Source organism: Emydura macquarii, unplaced genomic scaffold (genome assembly GCF_026122565.2).
Source record: "Emydura macquarii macquarii isolate MOO-44397 ecotype Brisbane River unplaced genomic scaffold, CSIRO-AGI_Emac_v2 contig_2768, whole genome shotgun sequence".
Lineage (NCBI taxonomy): Eukaryota > Metazoa > Chordata > Testudines > Chelidae > Emydura > Emydura macquarii.
Genome location: NW_027132905.1, coordinates 44039011 through 44053331, shown reverse-complemented (window position 1 = coordinate 44053331; position 14321 = coordinate 44039011). Strand labels below are relative to the sequence as shown.

General features: G+C 51.1%; 1 protein-coding gene across 4 annotated transcripts in view; it reads right to left on the bottom strand.

Moving 5' to 3' along the window:
- NOC2L (NOC2 like nucleolar associated transcriptional repressor) overlaps nucleotides 1-14321 on the bottom strand; it is an 81066-nt gene that overhangs the window by 59787 nt on the left and 6958 nt on the right. For all 4 annotated transcript variants that reach the window (XM_067567297.1, XM_067567298.1, XM_067567299.1 and 1 more), the window contains exons 5-11: nucleotides 13988-14108; nucleotides 12756-12846; nucleotides 10843-10921; nucleotides 8311-8421; nucleotides 6538-6651; nucleotides 5670-5858; nucleotides 2108-2247 (exon numbers count right to left, since the gene is read on the bottom strand). In XM_067567297.1, the coding sequence (XP_067423398.1) occupies nucleotides 2108-2247; nucleotides 5670-5858; nucleotides 6538-6651; nucleotides 8311-8421; nucleotides 10843-10921; nucleotides 12756-12846; nucleotides 13988-14108 (845 nt within the window). The remainder of the gene's footprint in view (nucleotides 1-2107; nucleotides 2248-5669; nucleotides 5859-6537; nucleotides 6652-8310; nucleotides 8422-10842; nucleotides 10922-12755; nucleotides 12847-13987; nucleotides 14109-14321) is intronic.

Genomic DNA, 14321 nt, shown 5'->3' with positions numbered 1-14321 from the left:
ACCCTTCAGATAAGGCGGGACACCAAGACCCCAGCAGCCCTGCTGGAAATTAAAGACACCAGGTGTTCCAGTCAACACACAATGCCTTCGCCTCCTACAAACTGGCTCCAATGCCTGCAAGCTCTCGGAGCCATTATACAGCACACAAGAGCTTTCCCTTCCGCTTCTGAAGTCCCTGCATTAACAATACTTTGCAGCGAGCCTGCAGCCTGGAGCGTATGAAAGGTGCTAACAAACAGAACATAATGCCCGGAGAAAGCAATTCATGTCGCCCTCCATTGTCTGCAGCCCCCTCCGAGAAGCTGGACAAGAAAATAACTTTCCCCATCGATTTTGCGAGCTACTATTTGGCAAACGTTGCGGCCGCCTTCCTCCGAGTCGCTAATGCAGGGAGAAACCAAGCTAGCTCCAGTTTGATTACCTCTATTTCCTGTCCACAAGTATCTTTGCTGATCCAGCAAGATTAGGCACAGTGCTAGGGTTTGCAATTGTGTGAGGAGTTCAGGTTAGGCAATGCAGGCTAATGCGCTGGCCTCTAGGTGGAGCCTGAGCTTGCTAAATGGCCTCAAATGCAGTGGAAGGTGCTCTGCACCTCACAAAAGGCATTGAAGACCTTGCAGAACTGAGCTCCGGATTGCCAGAGACACATGCCACAGTATACAACAGCAGCAGCAATAATACCACACAGCCCTCATACTGTGCTTTGCATCAGTACGTCTCAAAGCACTTTACAAACAAGGGCAGCATCGTTATCCCGTCTGGCACAGAGAGGTGAAGCAACTTGCCCAAGGTCACCCAGCGGGAAAGTTGCAGAGCAGGGAACAGAACTCAGGTCTTCCTGGTCCAATGCTGTATCCACTAGGCTACACTGCTCATACGGTTAGGGGAAGAACTAATCCACCACAAGATCTCGCTGTGGTGTGGGGATCATTTCACAAGTGAAGAGGAAATGGTAAGTTACAGGAGTGAAAGGGGCTCCCAAAGCTCCAGGTCACAGGCCAGCCCATTACAAAACAAGACAGAGCAGAATCACCCCGCGGAGGGTAAAAAGACACAGGCTGGCCAGAGGCGCGTGTTACTCATTTCAATAAAGGACGAGGCTGTTTTGGTTTCTTTTCGAATGAGAAATCACAACAGGTGTATGAATCCAGCCACTTGGTGGAAAGTGCAGTGGGGCTCGTAGCAACTGCTGAGTCTATGGCCACAGGTGCCCCAATGCAAACCCCCGGGTGAGAGGTGCACTGGCCGAGCTCACCCCCGCTGTCACTGCATGGTCTGGTTTTCCTTGCCAGCACTGAAGACCTTGGAGGGCTGTTCTGGTGGGTGCTGGATTGGAGCTAAGTCCAAGAGCAGATATGGCCTAGCTCAGCAGAGGTGCGTGGGTACCTCGGAAAGCAGAGGGGCTGGATTTCACTGGAGGCTTTTTGAAATCCAGCTGCTAGGTGAGACGCAACCGCGCAAGTGCTTCTGGTTAACGGGTCCAAAAAGTGCCTCTAACACTTGGGCCACCTACCAAAACAAAGCTTGGCTGGACAGGCAGGTTGGCCGAGTCCTCCCTGTCTGTTACACGTCACGTTCCCCTGCCCTGAAGCTGCTTGCTCAAATAATAAATAATACTAACAATCATACCTAGCTCTCAGACAGCACTCTGCATCAGACAATGTCAAAATACTTTATAAAAGAGGTAATGTTATACCCATTTTACAGAGGGGGAAACTGAGGCACAGAGCAATGATGTGACTTGCCCAAGGTCTCCCAGCAAACCAGTGGCTGAGCCTGGAACAGAACACAGGTCTCTTGACTCCCAGTCCAGGTTTATAGCCACCAAGGCATAGATGTTGATCGTATTAATGATCTCGGTTAATGGACAGAAAAGTAGCTTGATAAAGCCTCATAAGAAGTTCAAACAACATGGCAGCAAGTCACTTCTAGCGGGGGTGCTTCAATAAATCACAGCTCATGAGAGCAGCCCTCCGGGATGTAACAGGACAGTCCCCTACAACAAACGGGGGACTTTAAAATCGATACACACCCTCCTGTCCATCCCCTCTGTGACTGTATGGCCACATTTGTCACATGGGAAATCAGAGACCAAGTGTTTACTTACTTAATGCAGCCAATGATGACCTGGGTCAGAGGGTAAATTAATGGCTCCATGATCTCGCTGGGGTAGATGGTGCTGAGGAGCCGACACCAGAAGTATACGCAGTGGATGTACTGCCAATTGTAAACAGACTGGTAGTTCTCCTACAGAAACAGGGGAAGAAAGGCACACACGTTTGGAAAACGAATGGCTGAGACAGGAGCTGAACCCAAGTTTCTGTAGAAAGACGCCGACTCTTTTGTATTCTAGAGACAACGTGGTCTAGTGGATGGAGCGCACAACTGGGAACCGGGGACTCGGGTACTGACCCTGGTGCTAGCAGTGACTAGTTACGTTACACTGGGAAGAAGAGTGGTTTCAGGATTCAGGAGGAGGGGACGGTTAAAGGTTTGCACGATGCTTTAGAAATACTAAGTATTGGTTATTAATTGGAGGGAAATTGCCCTATGTGTATTGTTCCTTTGTCATTTCTCTGCAGGTACACTACACAAGTGGAGTTCTTTCTACTTAACATCTCAGCCCACAGCAGACAGAGGGGCAGGGCCGTGCTGTGCATGAGCCTTAACCATCCAGCGCTAACGGGGACAATCCCTATCTCCTACGGGCAGCCAGGTGGGGAGACGCCTTTTCTACAACTGTGCTGACTCCCTTCCTGGTCCATGCACACAGGAGGGAAGAAAAATAAATGTCTCAAGCTACAGAGCAGAACCCCCAGAAACTTTCCCCAAAGATTCCCACTGAGCCCACCTCCCCTATAAAGTGACCTGCAGAACCACTACGCTCTCATTTCAACAGTGCCCAGATGCTGCCATTAGCAGGCTTCGATTATTCCCTCAATTGCAATATTAAAAGAGAACCTCCATCACTCAGATACCACAAGGACAGGCAGCACTTTAGAACCTAAGGGAACATTATTGCTATTTATTTTAAAGATGCTCCGACGTGCAACCACTGTCAAAGAGAGCCTCATGCGGCCATGCCTGGCCCGTCCAGCGCACCCACCTCCCAGGCGTTTACAGACCCATCACCACAGTGCAGGTTCCTTTTACAGAGCCAAGGGAACACAAAAAAGCAGGGCCGGGAGCGAGCTTTCAGCTTTATTCCTGCATGCCAGCCCAACGGCCGCCTTTCTAGTTACCAGACAAAACAACCTAAGAGGCCACTTGGGTGATTAATACATGCAGTGGCCCAATACTCTGCAGCCCCAGATCATCCAGGCTAGCTCAGCCGTCCCAAGTGGTATCGCAGAGGTTGACCCAAGCCTCCACCCAAGAGTCAGGAGTTTTTCTAGGTTCAAAATAACCTTGGGCAGCCTCTCCCCTCCCCTATAGGCAGTTCCTGGTTCTGAACATCCCAAAACACCAGAAAAAATAAAAAGCTGCAGTGAAAGAAAGAGCTATTCCCACCCGATATTTCCCACCCAGCCGGAAGCACCAGACAGCCCATGCAGAAGCCAGTTTTCCTGGGATTTCTCAACCAGTGGCTGCAGATCCAAGAAGCTCAGAGTTTGGAGAAGAATCCCAACTGCTGGCAGCTTCCAAGGCTGTTCTTAGTGAGGGGACCTTGGCGCCAAACTCCTCTCCCCACCGTGAGTCTTTCCCGTCCCCGGCTAACAGGGACAAACCCTGATGACTACAGCTCCGCTCCTCTTGCATGGCCGGAGCACGGAGTGGACGGGGGCCGGCCTGCTTGTAGCATTCCTGAACTACATACGTAAGCCCAGCACCTTGTGGTAGGGCTCAGGTAAACACTTCCCTGTCGGTGGGGCCGCTAACTCTCGCCTCCCGGCCATGCGGCACAGACTAGCCAATGGCTTCTGGAATCGCCTGGTGCCCATTTCAAACTAATCGACTTGTTGTTGGGATTTGGGCCTACTGGGTGAGTCACTGTCATTTAATCCCCCCCTCGGCCCCCACTTTGAAACCCCTACTGTGAAACCAACCGGATTTGGGGACTGTCTGGTCCAGGGCTGAGTGTAGGAAGCCACAACAATCCAATTAGGGGCATATGCACAGGCCCAGACTGCACTTTTCTCAGGCTGGGTTTATCCCTATGTCTGAGCATCTAAGAGATTTAAGTGGTAACCAATCCTGCAGTGCAGGGGAGCAACCGAACCACTAATCTGCAGGGGGCTTGTTTTCTGAAACCCGAGCAAAGACGGGATTAGCATTCAGCTCAGTTTAGGCAGGTCAGACTGGACGTGGCCCAAGCCTGGGCTCCTCCGGAGGGACTTAGTTGCTTGCCTCAAGAAAAGTACAGAAATGGCCTGGGCAAGTGATAGAGGCTGAGGGGGGAGACGTGCTACACAGATGCCACAGTTGGAAAGAGCCACAAATAGGGGGTGGTTTATAAGCTTCTTTGCTCTGGGGTTTTGCTAAGCATCTGAAACATCAGTTTCCCATACACGGGAGGGCAAAAGGGAGAGAGGTCCAGAGACAGAGAGAGAGAAAATCTGCTAGGATCTTCATAGCTTGGGAAGAGAGAACTACCTTGCCACTATTTGCTCTCCACCGCCTTGCTAAAAACCCAAACAGCTATATAAATGAAAGCATTTATCCTCCCATGAGCAGCTGGCAGAACCCTGGATCCCTCTCTCCTTGGCAGAACAGACACCTGCTGGCTCCTTAGCCCATCACAAAACAGACTGCTCCCGCCTGCTTCATGGAACAAGTTCCTACCAAGCCCAATGCTACAAAAATCCTCCTGGCACTAACTTCCTCTGGGTTCTCCAAGGATGTCCCACACCTGCCAGTTTGCTTCCCCCTGTACTATTGTGGTGTCCCCAACACACACCAGTCAGCCTCTCCCAGACACAGCGTCGGCGGCTCCAGGGAAGGCATTTCCTAGGAACGACACAGGACCACGAAGTATGGAAACCACCCGCCCAGGGCTCCAAGCTTCCCAAGTCCTGGTAAGGGGTCTCTAGCAGAGAGAATCCAGATCCCATCTCTATTTATACATTGCCTTTCAACCTCAAAGAGACTGAAGCACTTTGCAAAACACACACGGGCAAGTCACTTCTCCCACCACTGGGCTGGAACAGGCTAGGTAGGGGCACAATAGTTTGCAGTGGGGTGTACTTAGCGGGGAGAGGAAATTTAGCCAAGGATGCTGGGGCAAACTCCTACTCAGAGATCTTTAAAGGTCTACGCTGAGCAGGCTGACCCTGATTTTAAAGCTCTCGTCTACACAACCTCCCACCCCCTTCCGAGCAACACTGCCTGGAGCACACCTTGCTTAAACAGACTAGCTGCTCTTTCTCTTGGTCCAGCTTAGGGCTCCAGGGTGAACAGGCATTTCAGCCGTGATGCTCCAGTAGGCCAATCTGCTCCCCTCGCTAACTGATCTCCCGACTGTAGCGACCATCAGCATTTAAGCAGGGACTGATTTTTTTCCTGTCTCTTCACGTCACCGTGCAGAAGGCCTCACATCAACCTGAGTTAAAGCCAACATCCCCCAGGGCTTAAGGTCACCGCCAAGTCAGGAGCGCGACACGGCCACCTGCAAAGCTCTCTGCCGGGGAGTGCGGCAGTAGATCGTTCCCCAAGGTGGGGCTGGAACCTACCTTCTTCTTCACAGTCATGGCACTGCGCAGGTGAATGGCTAGCTGGCGAATGTAGATGAAGGCGTGCTGGTAGGACACCTGTGTGTCCAGGGCGTACATCTCTGTCAGGGTGCGCTGCATGAAGTTGATCATGGGGAGGACGTTGGGGGAAGTGAACCTGGAGTTCTTCACGTAGGAGATGTACATTTGCTGTAGGAAAAGGCAAGGCACGAACCGGAGTCTGAATGAAAATGTGGACAAGGAAGAAGTGCCCTCCAACAACCGTCAGCCAAAACCCCACACAGCCTGGCTTCCAGCACATAAATGCTGGAGACGAGGCGAGCCTGATGGCTCTAGAGATTAAAGCCCTCTGCTTAGCCACACCGCAGGCAGAGCAAACCTCCCCATGGTGCCCCTTGCCAGCGAGACTCATGCATGACCTGTATTGATGAGAGGGGATCTCACACTGGGTCTCCCCGGCACAAACGCACGATGCCAGATTGGGGGAGCAGTGGACAGTGCAACGTGGACATGCATCTGCAACCAAACTCTCTCCGCTCCACTGGCTGGTGGCATGGCACCCTCCAAACACTGCCACTCTGGGCTCAGAGTGTTTTCCGACTGTAGGCAGCATCACGTCCCCTGCAGCCTGTGCCCCAGCGTATATGCTGCTGCCCACGCCCTAGGACCCTCGCATGCCTGCACGTCTACATGCCATGAGACAGAGAAGCAGCACAGCACCAGCGCACAGAGGTCCATCACATGGCCTCAGTTTCCCGTTTGCAAAATGGAGATAATGAGCCCAGCCTCCTTTGTAAAGCACACTGAGATCTGGAGATGCTAACAGGCAGGTATTACTGCTACATTATCAGAGCAAACCTCGCTTTACCTTGAGCACGGGGTTCAGGTACAGCTCTTTCTTATGGCGGCAGACCTTGTTCAGTACCAGGAAGGCCAGGACTCTCACAGTTTCCTCGCCCGTGCTCCACAGATGGATGGTTTGCTAAAGAGGAAAAGAAGGAGAGAGGCCCAGGTGAGCAGGGCCCAGGGTCCCATCCCACCAACGGAGAGGCCTGAGATTTTCCCATACCCTTCATTCCGGCGAGACGGAGGGGAAGGGCAGACCGTGCTGCAGTCGGGGGCACCGCATTAGCGGCCCACCCAGCCCCACAGCCTGGCTGTAAGCTGCCCTCCACGTTAAACGCCGCCGTCAACTTTTCCAAACCTACCTGCCTACGAAAGTCAGCGGGGGATGCACTCAGTCCTGCTGGAAGTCAGGCCACTCGTGCGTGGGGGCCTGCATATGGATGTCAACGCCTGACTTGAGGCACCTACGTCTGAAGTGTGACTCAACTTCCCAGGCTTTTCCTAGGCTGAGGCTTCCTGAGCAAACCAAGAGCCTCTCCTCTAGCTACAGGAAGCTCTCGGTGTGGCATGGCGCTCTGCCAACCCCACGAGGAGGCCAGCTGCGTGTCACACGTTAGTTTACAGAGAGCACAACTAACACCCCAGGCTAGAGCCAAACTGACTGTGGTTCTTGGACAGCGAACGCTCTCCGAACTCTTCGCGATCCCCTACCTGGTCTTAAAGAACAGACAGGTGCCCAAGACACAATGCAGAGGCTTCCAAGACAGGATTTTGCTGCACCACCTCGCATCACTGGCTTACTGCAGTCCAATATTGAGGTGAAGGATGTGGCAGGGGCATTGGACCAGAATTCAAGAGACCTGGCCTGGATTCCTGCCTCTGCCACAGACTCCCTGTGGGCTGTGGGGCAAGTCATTTCATCTTAGGACCTATGTTCCCCTCTCTAAAATGGAAATGATGCTCTATCTAGTCTATTTTGATTGCAAGCTCTTTGGGGCGGGGACTCGCTCTTACTAAGCGTCTGGTACAGCAGGGTTCTGATCATGATTGAGGCCTCAGGAACTCCTAGGACACACATAATTGTAAGCATCCCATCTCTCACAGCAGCTCAGAGAGGCAAAAATACCCTAAAGAACCTGGTCAACTGTGCAGAGCAGAAAATTCCTCCCTGACAGCGGTAATTAGAGGCCTGGAAAGAAGGGATTTAAATTACCCTTATCTCAGCATGCAGCACCACAAATATTACCAGCCATACAGGTCTCCAGCTTTGTTCATATGCCACGCTGTCAGACCTCCATGATTTAACACACTTGTTGCCCTCTGCTCACACTCCACTCCCCCCCCCCCCACTTTGTTTCTGCAGAACGCTCAGCAGTTGTGACTAAGTCACTGCTCAAATCTTCCACCCCCAATCCTCCGGAGTAAACTGCTATCACACGCGCACAGACACCACACGGGAAGCAATTACTCTAGATGCGATTAAGAAAAACAGCTTCACCGTAACATCGCCACGTCTCTCCGGAACGGGTACCGCTCCCGCATGACGTGCGCACACAGGCAGCTCCAAGCCCCCACTGAACTCGGCATAACTTGGTGGTGGCCGGCACCCAACAATGATAAATGGAGGCATGGGTGCTTAATGGACGAACAGCCCAGGAAAGCAACAGGGAACTAAGCACCGAGCTCCAGACACTGTTCTGTCAGGGTATCCAACACCAAGTATCCAATAGCACAGGGATGTGCACAGGGGTCTCTCTTCTCTCTCCAAGGCCTAAATTAAGTTTCTGAACCTTACCTTGAGCAGCATGCGGCAGTGCTTTGGGAAGGACAAGTAATAAGGCACCATGGCATTCACATGGTGAAGGACAGCAGCTCCGACAGAAGCTTCTGTTAAGCAAGACAGGAGCTACAAGGGGGAGGCAAAATTAGATCGCGGTCAGTCCTGTGGCTATGTTTCCCACCCAACTCCTTCAGATCCCATTCGCTCCAAACGCTTCCCGCATGCCAAGAGACCTGAGTGGTTCAGCCTGCCCCGAGGTCTGGGCACGCGGCCTACGACATACCACGCCAAAAGAACTTCTGAGGGAATCCAGGAGCAGGGTCCGGCACCGTGGTAAATTCGCTGGTTAGAGGGACCTGGCTACCAGGGTCTCACCACACTGGATTAGTGAGTCTTAGGGAAGACAAGACATTATCCCTGATGGGAGGCGGAGGGTTTGGCCGGGAGCACTGTTGAGAATGCCTTTGCCAACAGGAGGCTGAGAACAGCCAACATGGCATCTGGGCTGGCTGTGCAGTGGTAGCGTCAATCCAGCGATTTACAGGCTTTCCCCAGCAGTCTTCCGGCAGGGAGCAGAGGCCCTAGCGGGTGATCGAGGGGTTAACTCCGGATCAAGGAAAGGGCTAGAGAGGTGCACACAGCTCACCCTGAGACTAGCCTCACCTGTGACTGATCAGCTCCTGCCCAGCTGAGAGTGGTCAAGTGATTACAACAGTGCCGGGCTGGGGAGGAGAGCTGCAAGAGGCAGGTCACACGTGTGGCAGCAGGGGGGAGGAGGAGGGCGGGGGGGGCTTCTGGGCCCCTGCGGCAGACCCCAGATCAGGGGACGAGATGGTTTAAACATGGGACTTATCCTGAACCATTTTATTGTGTCTGAAGGACAAACGGTGCCCTGACAAAACCCTTCCTGAGCTGGGGAGACAGGCCGGCCCTTAAAGTCACTTCAGTGCTGCGAAGGGTTTTACCAGCTACTGTCCCAGCTCTCACCCCCAATCACCAGGCTGAAAGAGGAGGCAATTTGTCTCCCCTTTATCCCTTCCACTGCTCTACTTCGTGTAGGACTGGCCATCACGTTGTGATAGCTGGCTGCCCCCTCTACAGCCTGCGAGTCTCTCACACAGCAAGAGGGAAGCAGGACTATCAAGCCAACATGACACTGGGGTAAGGGGGCATGCTCAGGAGCAGGCACAGTACCAGAAATACTTTAACTTGTCTCCCACACAGAATCAGAGACGTGTGGGTCTGGAAGGGGCCTCGAGAGGTCACCTAGTCCAGTCCTCTGCACTCAGGGCAGGACTACGTAATAGCTAGACCATCCCTGACAGGGATTTGTCTAACCTGTTCCTAAAAACCTCCAGTGACTGAGATTCCACAACCTCCCTATGCAACGCATGCCAGTGCTCAACTACCCGGACTGTCAGCAAGTTTTTCCTAATGTCCAACCTAAAACCTCCCGTGCTGTAATTCAGCTCATTGCTTCTTGTCCTGTAAACTTGAACATCTTCATACTACTACTACTACCTAGCTCTGCTCTACAGCTTCTCATCGTTGGACCGCTAAGGGAGGGAATCATAGAAGATTAGGGCTCGAAGGGGGTCATCAGGAGGTCATCTAGTCCAACCTCCTGCTCAAAGCAGGGCCAACCCCAACTAAATCAAGTCTAATCTAGTTACCCCCATTGAGTCTAGTTCTCCCCATTTTACATATTCCTTTTACTATTCTATTGCAAGCCTTAGCTTGCTTGCTTGCTGTATGCACTACCCCTTAAGGAAAAGGCTTTGCTGCTGGGAATCATTCTGCCGGCTTACACCTTGGATGGGTGTCAGCGCTTTGACTTTGTCTTCCTGTTTTCCCTTCCCCCAAAATCCCCACCACTGCCTTGGAGGCTGAACAATTTATTCTGTTTTGGTTTGTTTTTTAAATCCAACTCTCTCCCCTTTGGGGGCGCGCAATGAAACAGTCTGTTAGCCTCCCTAAGTTATCCCCCAAAATCTTGATATAGGATGAGGAGGGGAACCATGCTTTGTAAACACACATGGCCCATCCCTGGAAAACTGGACACCAGCAACTTAGCACAGGCGGGATCTTCTAATAATAGTTGCAGCAGAATTATGCTTGGTGCAGTTGGGGATCCGGTGCCTGATAAAAAAACCTCGCTGCAAGTTTCACCATAGCAAAGGGAGCACCGATTATGAAGCCAACAAAATATTGGTGCTGGGGACGTCCCGCGGGAGGAGACACAGCATCTGAAATGACTAACTTGACTCAGTTTTGACTTGAGCAGAAGGCAGGAGTGATCTTAAAACTGCAATAACTGCCTTGCAGATGGAAGTGGGGTTTGTGAAATCAGAGCAATTAATGCTAACACAGTCATCTGCTTTGTCAACTGGCTCGTTGGTGTTTAGGTGGCTAAGTGTCACCCATAAAGGGACTGTTAGCTGGAAGCAAGCAGTGTCTCTCTCTTGATCCTAGATACATGACCCCAAAATGCAAACCTGCTTTCAAATAGGACAACAGCCTTGTAACAGACATGCTGAAGTTCTTTACCTGGATGGTGCAGCTCAGGTACGTCCTGACATCCAGTCTCAGCTTGCCCCAGAGTGGGCTGGTAGAGGGCAGCACGATCCTAGGAATGAACAGGATGATAACACAGGCTAAGTAGGAGTCGCACTTAGTTTAGGGCTAAAAGTGGCAATGAATCATTACACTACAGCCACTCCCAGGAAACCAGCATTTTCCAGGCAGTGAGGAGAGGGGGGGCGTATAAGCGTTACAATCTCATTCTAAAAGGAGTAAGGCTTTTTCATTCACAGGTGCCCTGGGCCTGCACAACATTACTCCAGGCACATGGGGAAGAGCAAAGTATTGTGCTGCCTCCCCCACATCCTTCTCCATCTGGCTAACAGAGCGGATGCTGAAACAGAGTGGGGGTGTCTGGGAGCTTCTGGCATTCAGCCCCATTTGCCTTCTGTTCAGGCATCCCGGGGCCATGGCTTAAAAATAGGAATGATTTCTATTGAGACACGGATGGAGTTACACTGATTCTGACGTAATATTAAGGGTGGCCTAGATGGTGCGGGGGAAGAAAGCAGATATCTCACCTGTGCAACTCATGAGCTCACACTCACATGACCTAATAACTGCAGGTCTGAGTGTTTGCTTGGCAAAACTACCATGGACTTCAGGAGTTTGCATCAGTAAGGACTGCAGAGTGGAAAGGGGGAGCTACTCTCTGCAGTCAGCACTATATTTCTGTCTCAGAGCAACAGCCTAAGGAACTGAGACCTATGCTTTGTCACCAATGCCAAAGGGGAATTCGGAGTTGACCTCAACCCCAATCCCCTCCACTAACCAGGCCAAACAGGGAAATGAACAATAATTGCATTAAAACCTGTCTAGAATGCCAATGCAGTTTTCACACTTAAAGAGATAGACAGGAATTACTCTATCCGCCACTCAAGTGTGGACCACTTCTGCTGAATAACACTGCACAAGTTCTTAGGGCAGAAAGAAGAAGAAAACTGTACGCAGCTGAAACCACAGAGCAGATTCTGGTAAACGAAGAATGCAGATACCCTAGATGGAAGATGGCCAGGATAGAGGGACTACCATAACTTGTAGAGTGTGCTCGGGGATCTTTTAACAGGTGGTCAGAGCTTGGGTTTTACTTCCAGCACCAGCGTGCTTACCCACCATGCTGTGGCACTGGTCCAGTGCGGACTCTGAGCGAAGAATGGTACTTACACCAAGCCTCCAGCAGCCCTGGGTCACCCCTGGAGGTCACCCATCCAAGTACTGGCCCAGCCTGACCCTGTTTATCTTGGGACACTTGAGGAGATCTCAGCCCAAGGCAGTTTGGCACCCATCCAGTTCCATAAAACAAAACTGGATGTATGAGTCAGACGTTCCCCTGTCTCTAATGAAGGCCCTGGCTGGATCAGATGACAGCATGGAGGAATGCAACCCAGAGCTCCTAGACTGATGCCTACATTTAGGAACAAGGGATTAATTGTACCCTCACTAGGCCAGTTCCTCATTCCACCCATGATCTAACACTGACCAGGTCAAACCTGGAAGCTCCTCCTCTCAACCCCTCATGATCTGGGGCCTCACACATTAGTAACCATAAACATCGAAAGCAGCAAGCTGACTTGCTACCCGGTCACGCCTCAAGAGCAAGCAGGTCAGTCACAAACCATTTTTCCCTTTGCCCCAAATAAAATGTTTCGGAATTCCCCCCAGCGCAGGAGGAAAATGTTCCTGGTGGATGCCCCCTGCACTGTGCCCCATTTCAGAAGGATTGAGGCTCAAGGATAAAAATCACATAAGCACGGACAAATAATTTTCCAGTACCTAAGAAGAGCTGCATCTCTGCCAATTTTTCCACCTTCATGTCCAGACCTCAGTGCTGGGAAAGGCCCAGATGACACTAACTTGCAGTGAGATTGCAGTGAACTTACTTTGATTTGTCTTTCAGCAGCTTCACCTGGAGCAGTTTCTGCAGGCAGCCAAAGAGATCCCGAATGCAGAAGGACACCAGGGCATTGAACACTGAACCAAAAAGAACATGTCAGTAGAACACTTACGACTGGTCATCTTGCTAACCTGGAAAAGAACTCACACCAATAAGCTCAAAAACAAGACTTGGGCTAAACCGCTTTGGGGGGATTTCACAGCTTTCCATAGATCATTCTCAGCTCTTTCTTCACCCACTCCCACCCATCAATTCCTTCCTGAAGAGTAAGATCCCTTAGACAGCAGCAAACTCTTTCGACACAGACCCCGGTGTGCATGAGATCCGTCTCTTCACTCTGTGCTTACACAGTGTCTAGCACACTGGGGTCCGGGTCCATGACGGAGGCTGCTAAGCACTGCTGCAATGCAGAGAATAAAAAGAGGCAAGAAAGCAGAAATTACGAGCTTTGGTTGTTTTCTTTTTTAAAGCGATGTCATCGGACGGCATCTCATCACTCTGCAGTTTATTGCATTAGAAAACGAAGGTTTGTCTCAAAGGGAAGCCACATTGAACTACTGTAGTGTTCCACATGGGCACTACGAAATGGAGAGAGGACACCTTCAATCACCTCTGAAATGCAGCAGTGATCCAGGGCTGGTTCTACGCAGAGTGCATTAAGAAGCTTTTCCAGCAGCAAAATTTCTCCTAAAAAACGTATGCAGCAACTACATTTCCAGGGGACGGGTGCATGTGAGCTGGGACAATTCCTTCATATTTCAAAATAAATAAATACGAATGCAGCGAGAGAAGAATCAGAGATTGATTCGGAGTCACAATTTTAGGTGGGACATGGTCACTCACCGTTGTAGCACATGGGGCTGTTGGCAAAAGTGCCATTATCTAACACCCCTCAGTGCTTGTATGGGTGTGCCTGAACCATACCAGTTGAAATCCCGCTGCTTTGGGACCCCCCCTTCCACTCTACAAGGTGGGGCTGTCTCTGTGTAGATCCTTCAACATCTGGAGGAGTTCTGCTGTTAAACTGAAAGCCACGAATCATGCATGGAACTGGGATGTAGATCATTTTCATTTCCCCTGATTTTATTTTCTCATTTTATCCTGACAGGCCTTGAAACTACATTTGTCCACCCATCTCCTCACCAGGCCCTTATTCCACACCACCCGCTCCCTACAAAATAAGTCCAGACAGTCTCTCGTCTGGACAAAAGCTCTCACCGGTGCTGTCAGTGACTTTGAATTTGCTGGGGTCAGCCCCACCGTCATCTCCTTTGGTAGTTGCCACAGATGCTTTAAAGGCCTGAGTGATCTCGTGGAAGACTCTGGGTGTTAGCTGCTTCTGGGGGAGAAGAACAGAGGAATAAAGAAATGTTAGCAAGAAAGGGAGGGGGGCCTGGAGGCAGCTATATTCCTTCATTAATCACCATCGCTCATTATGCGCTTTTCATTGATAGATCTCAAAGTGCTTCACAGAAGCAGGGAAGAATGAGTCTCTCCTGTATAGAGTTGGGGAGACTGAGGCACAGAGCGGGGAAGTGACTTTCCACACAGC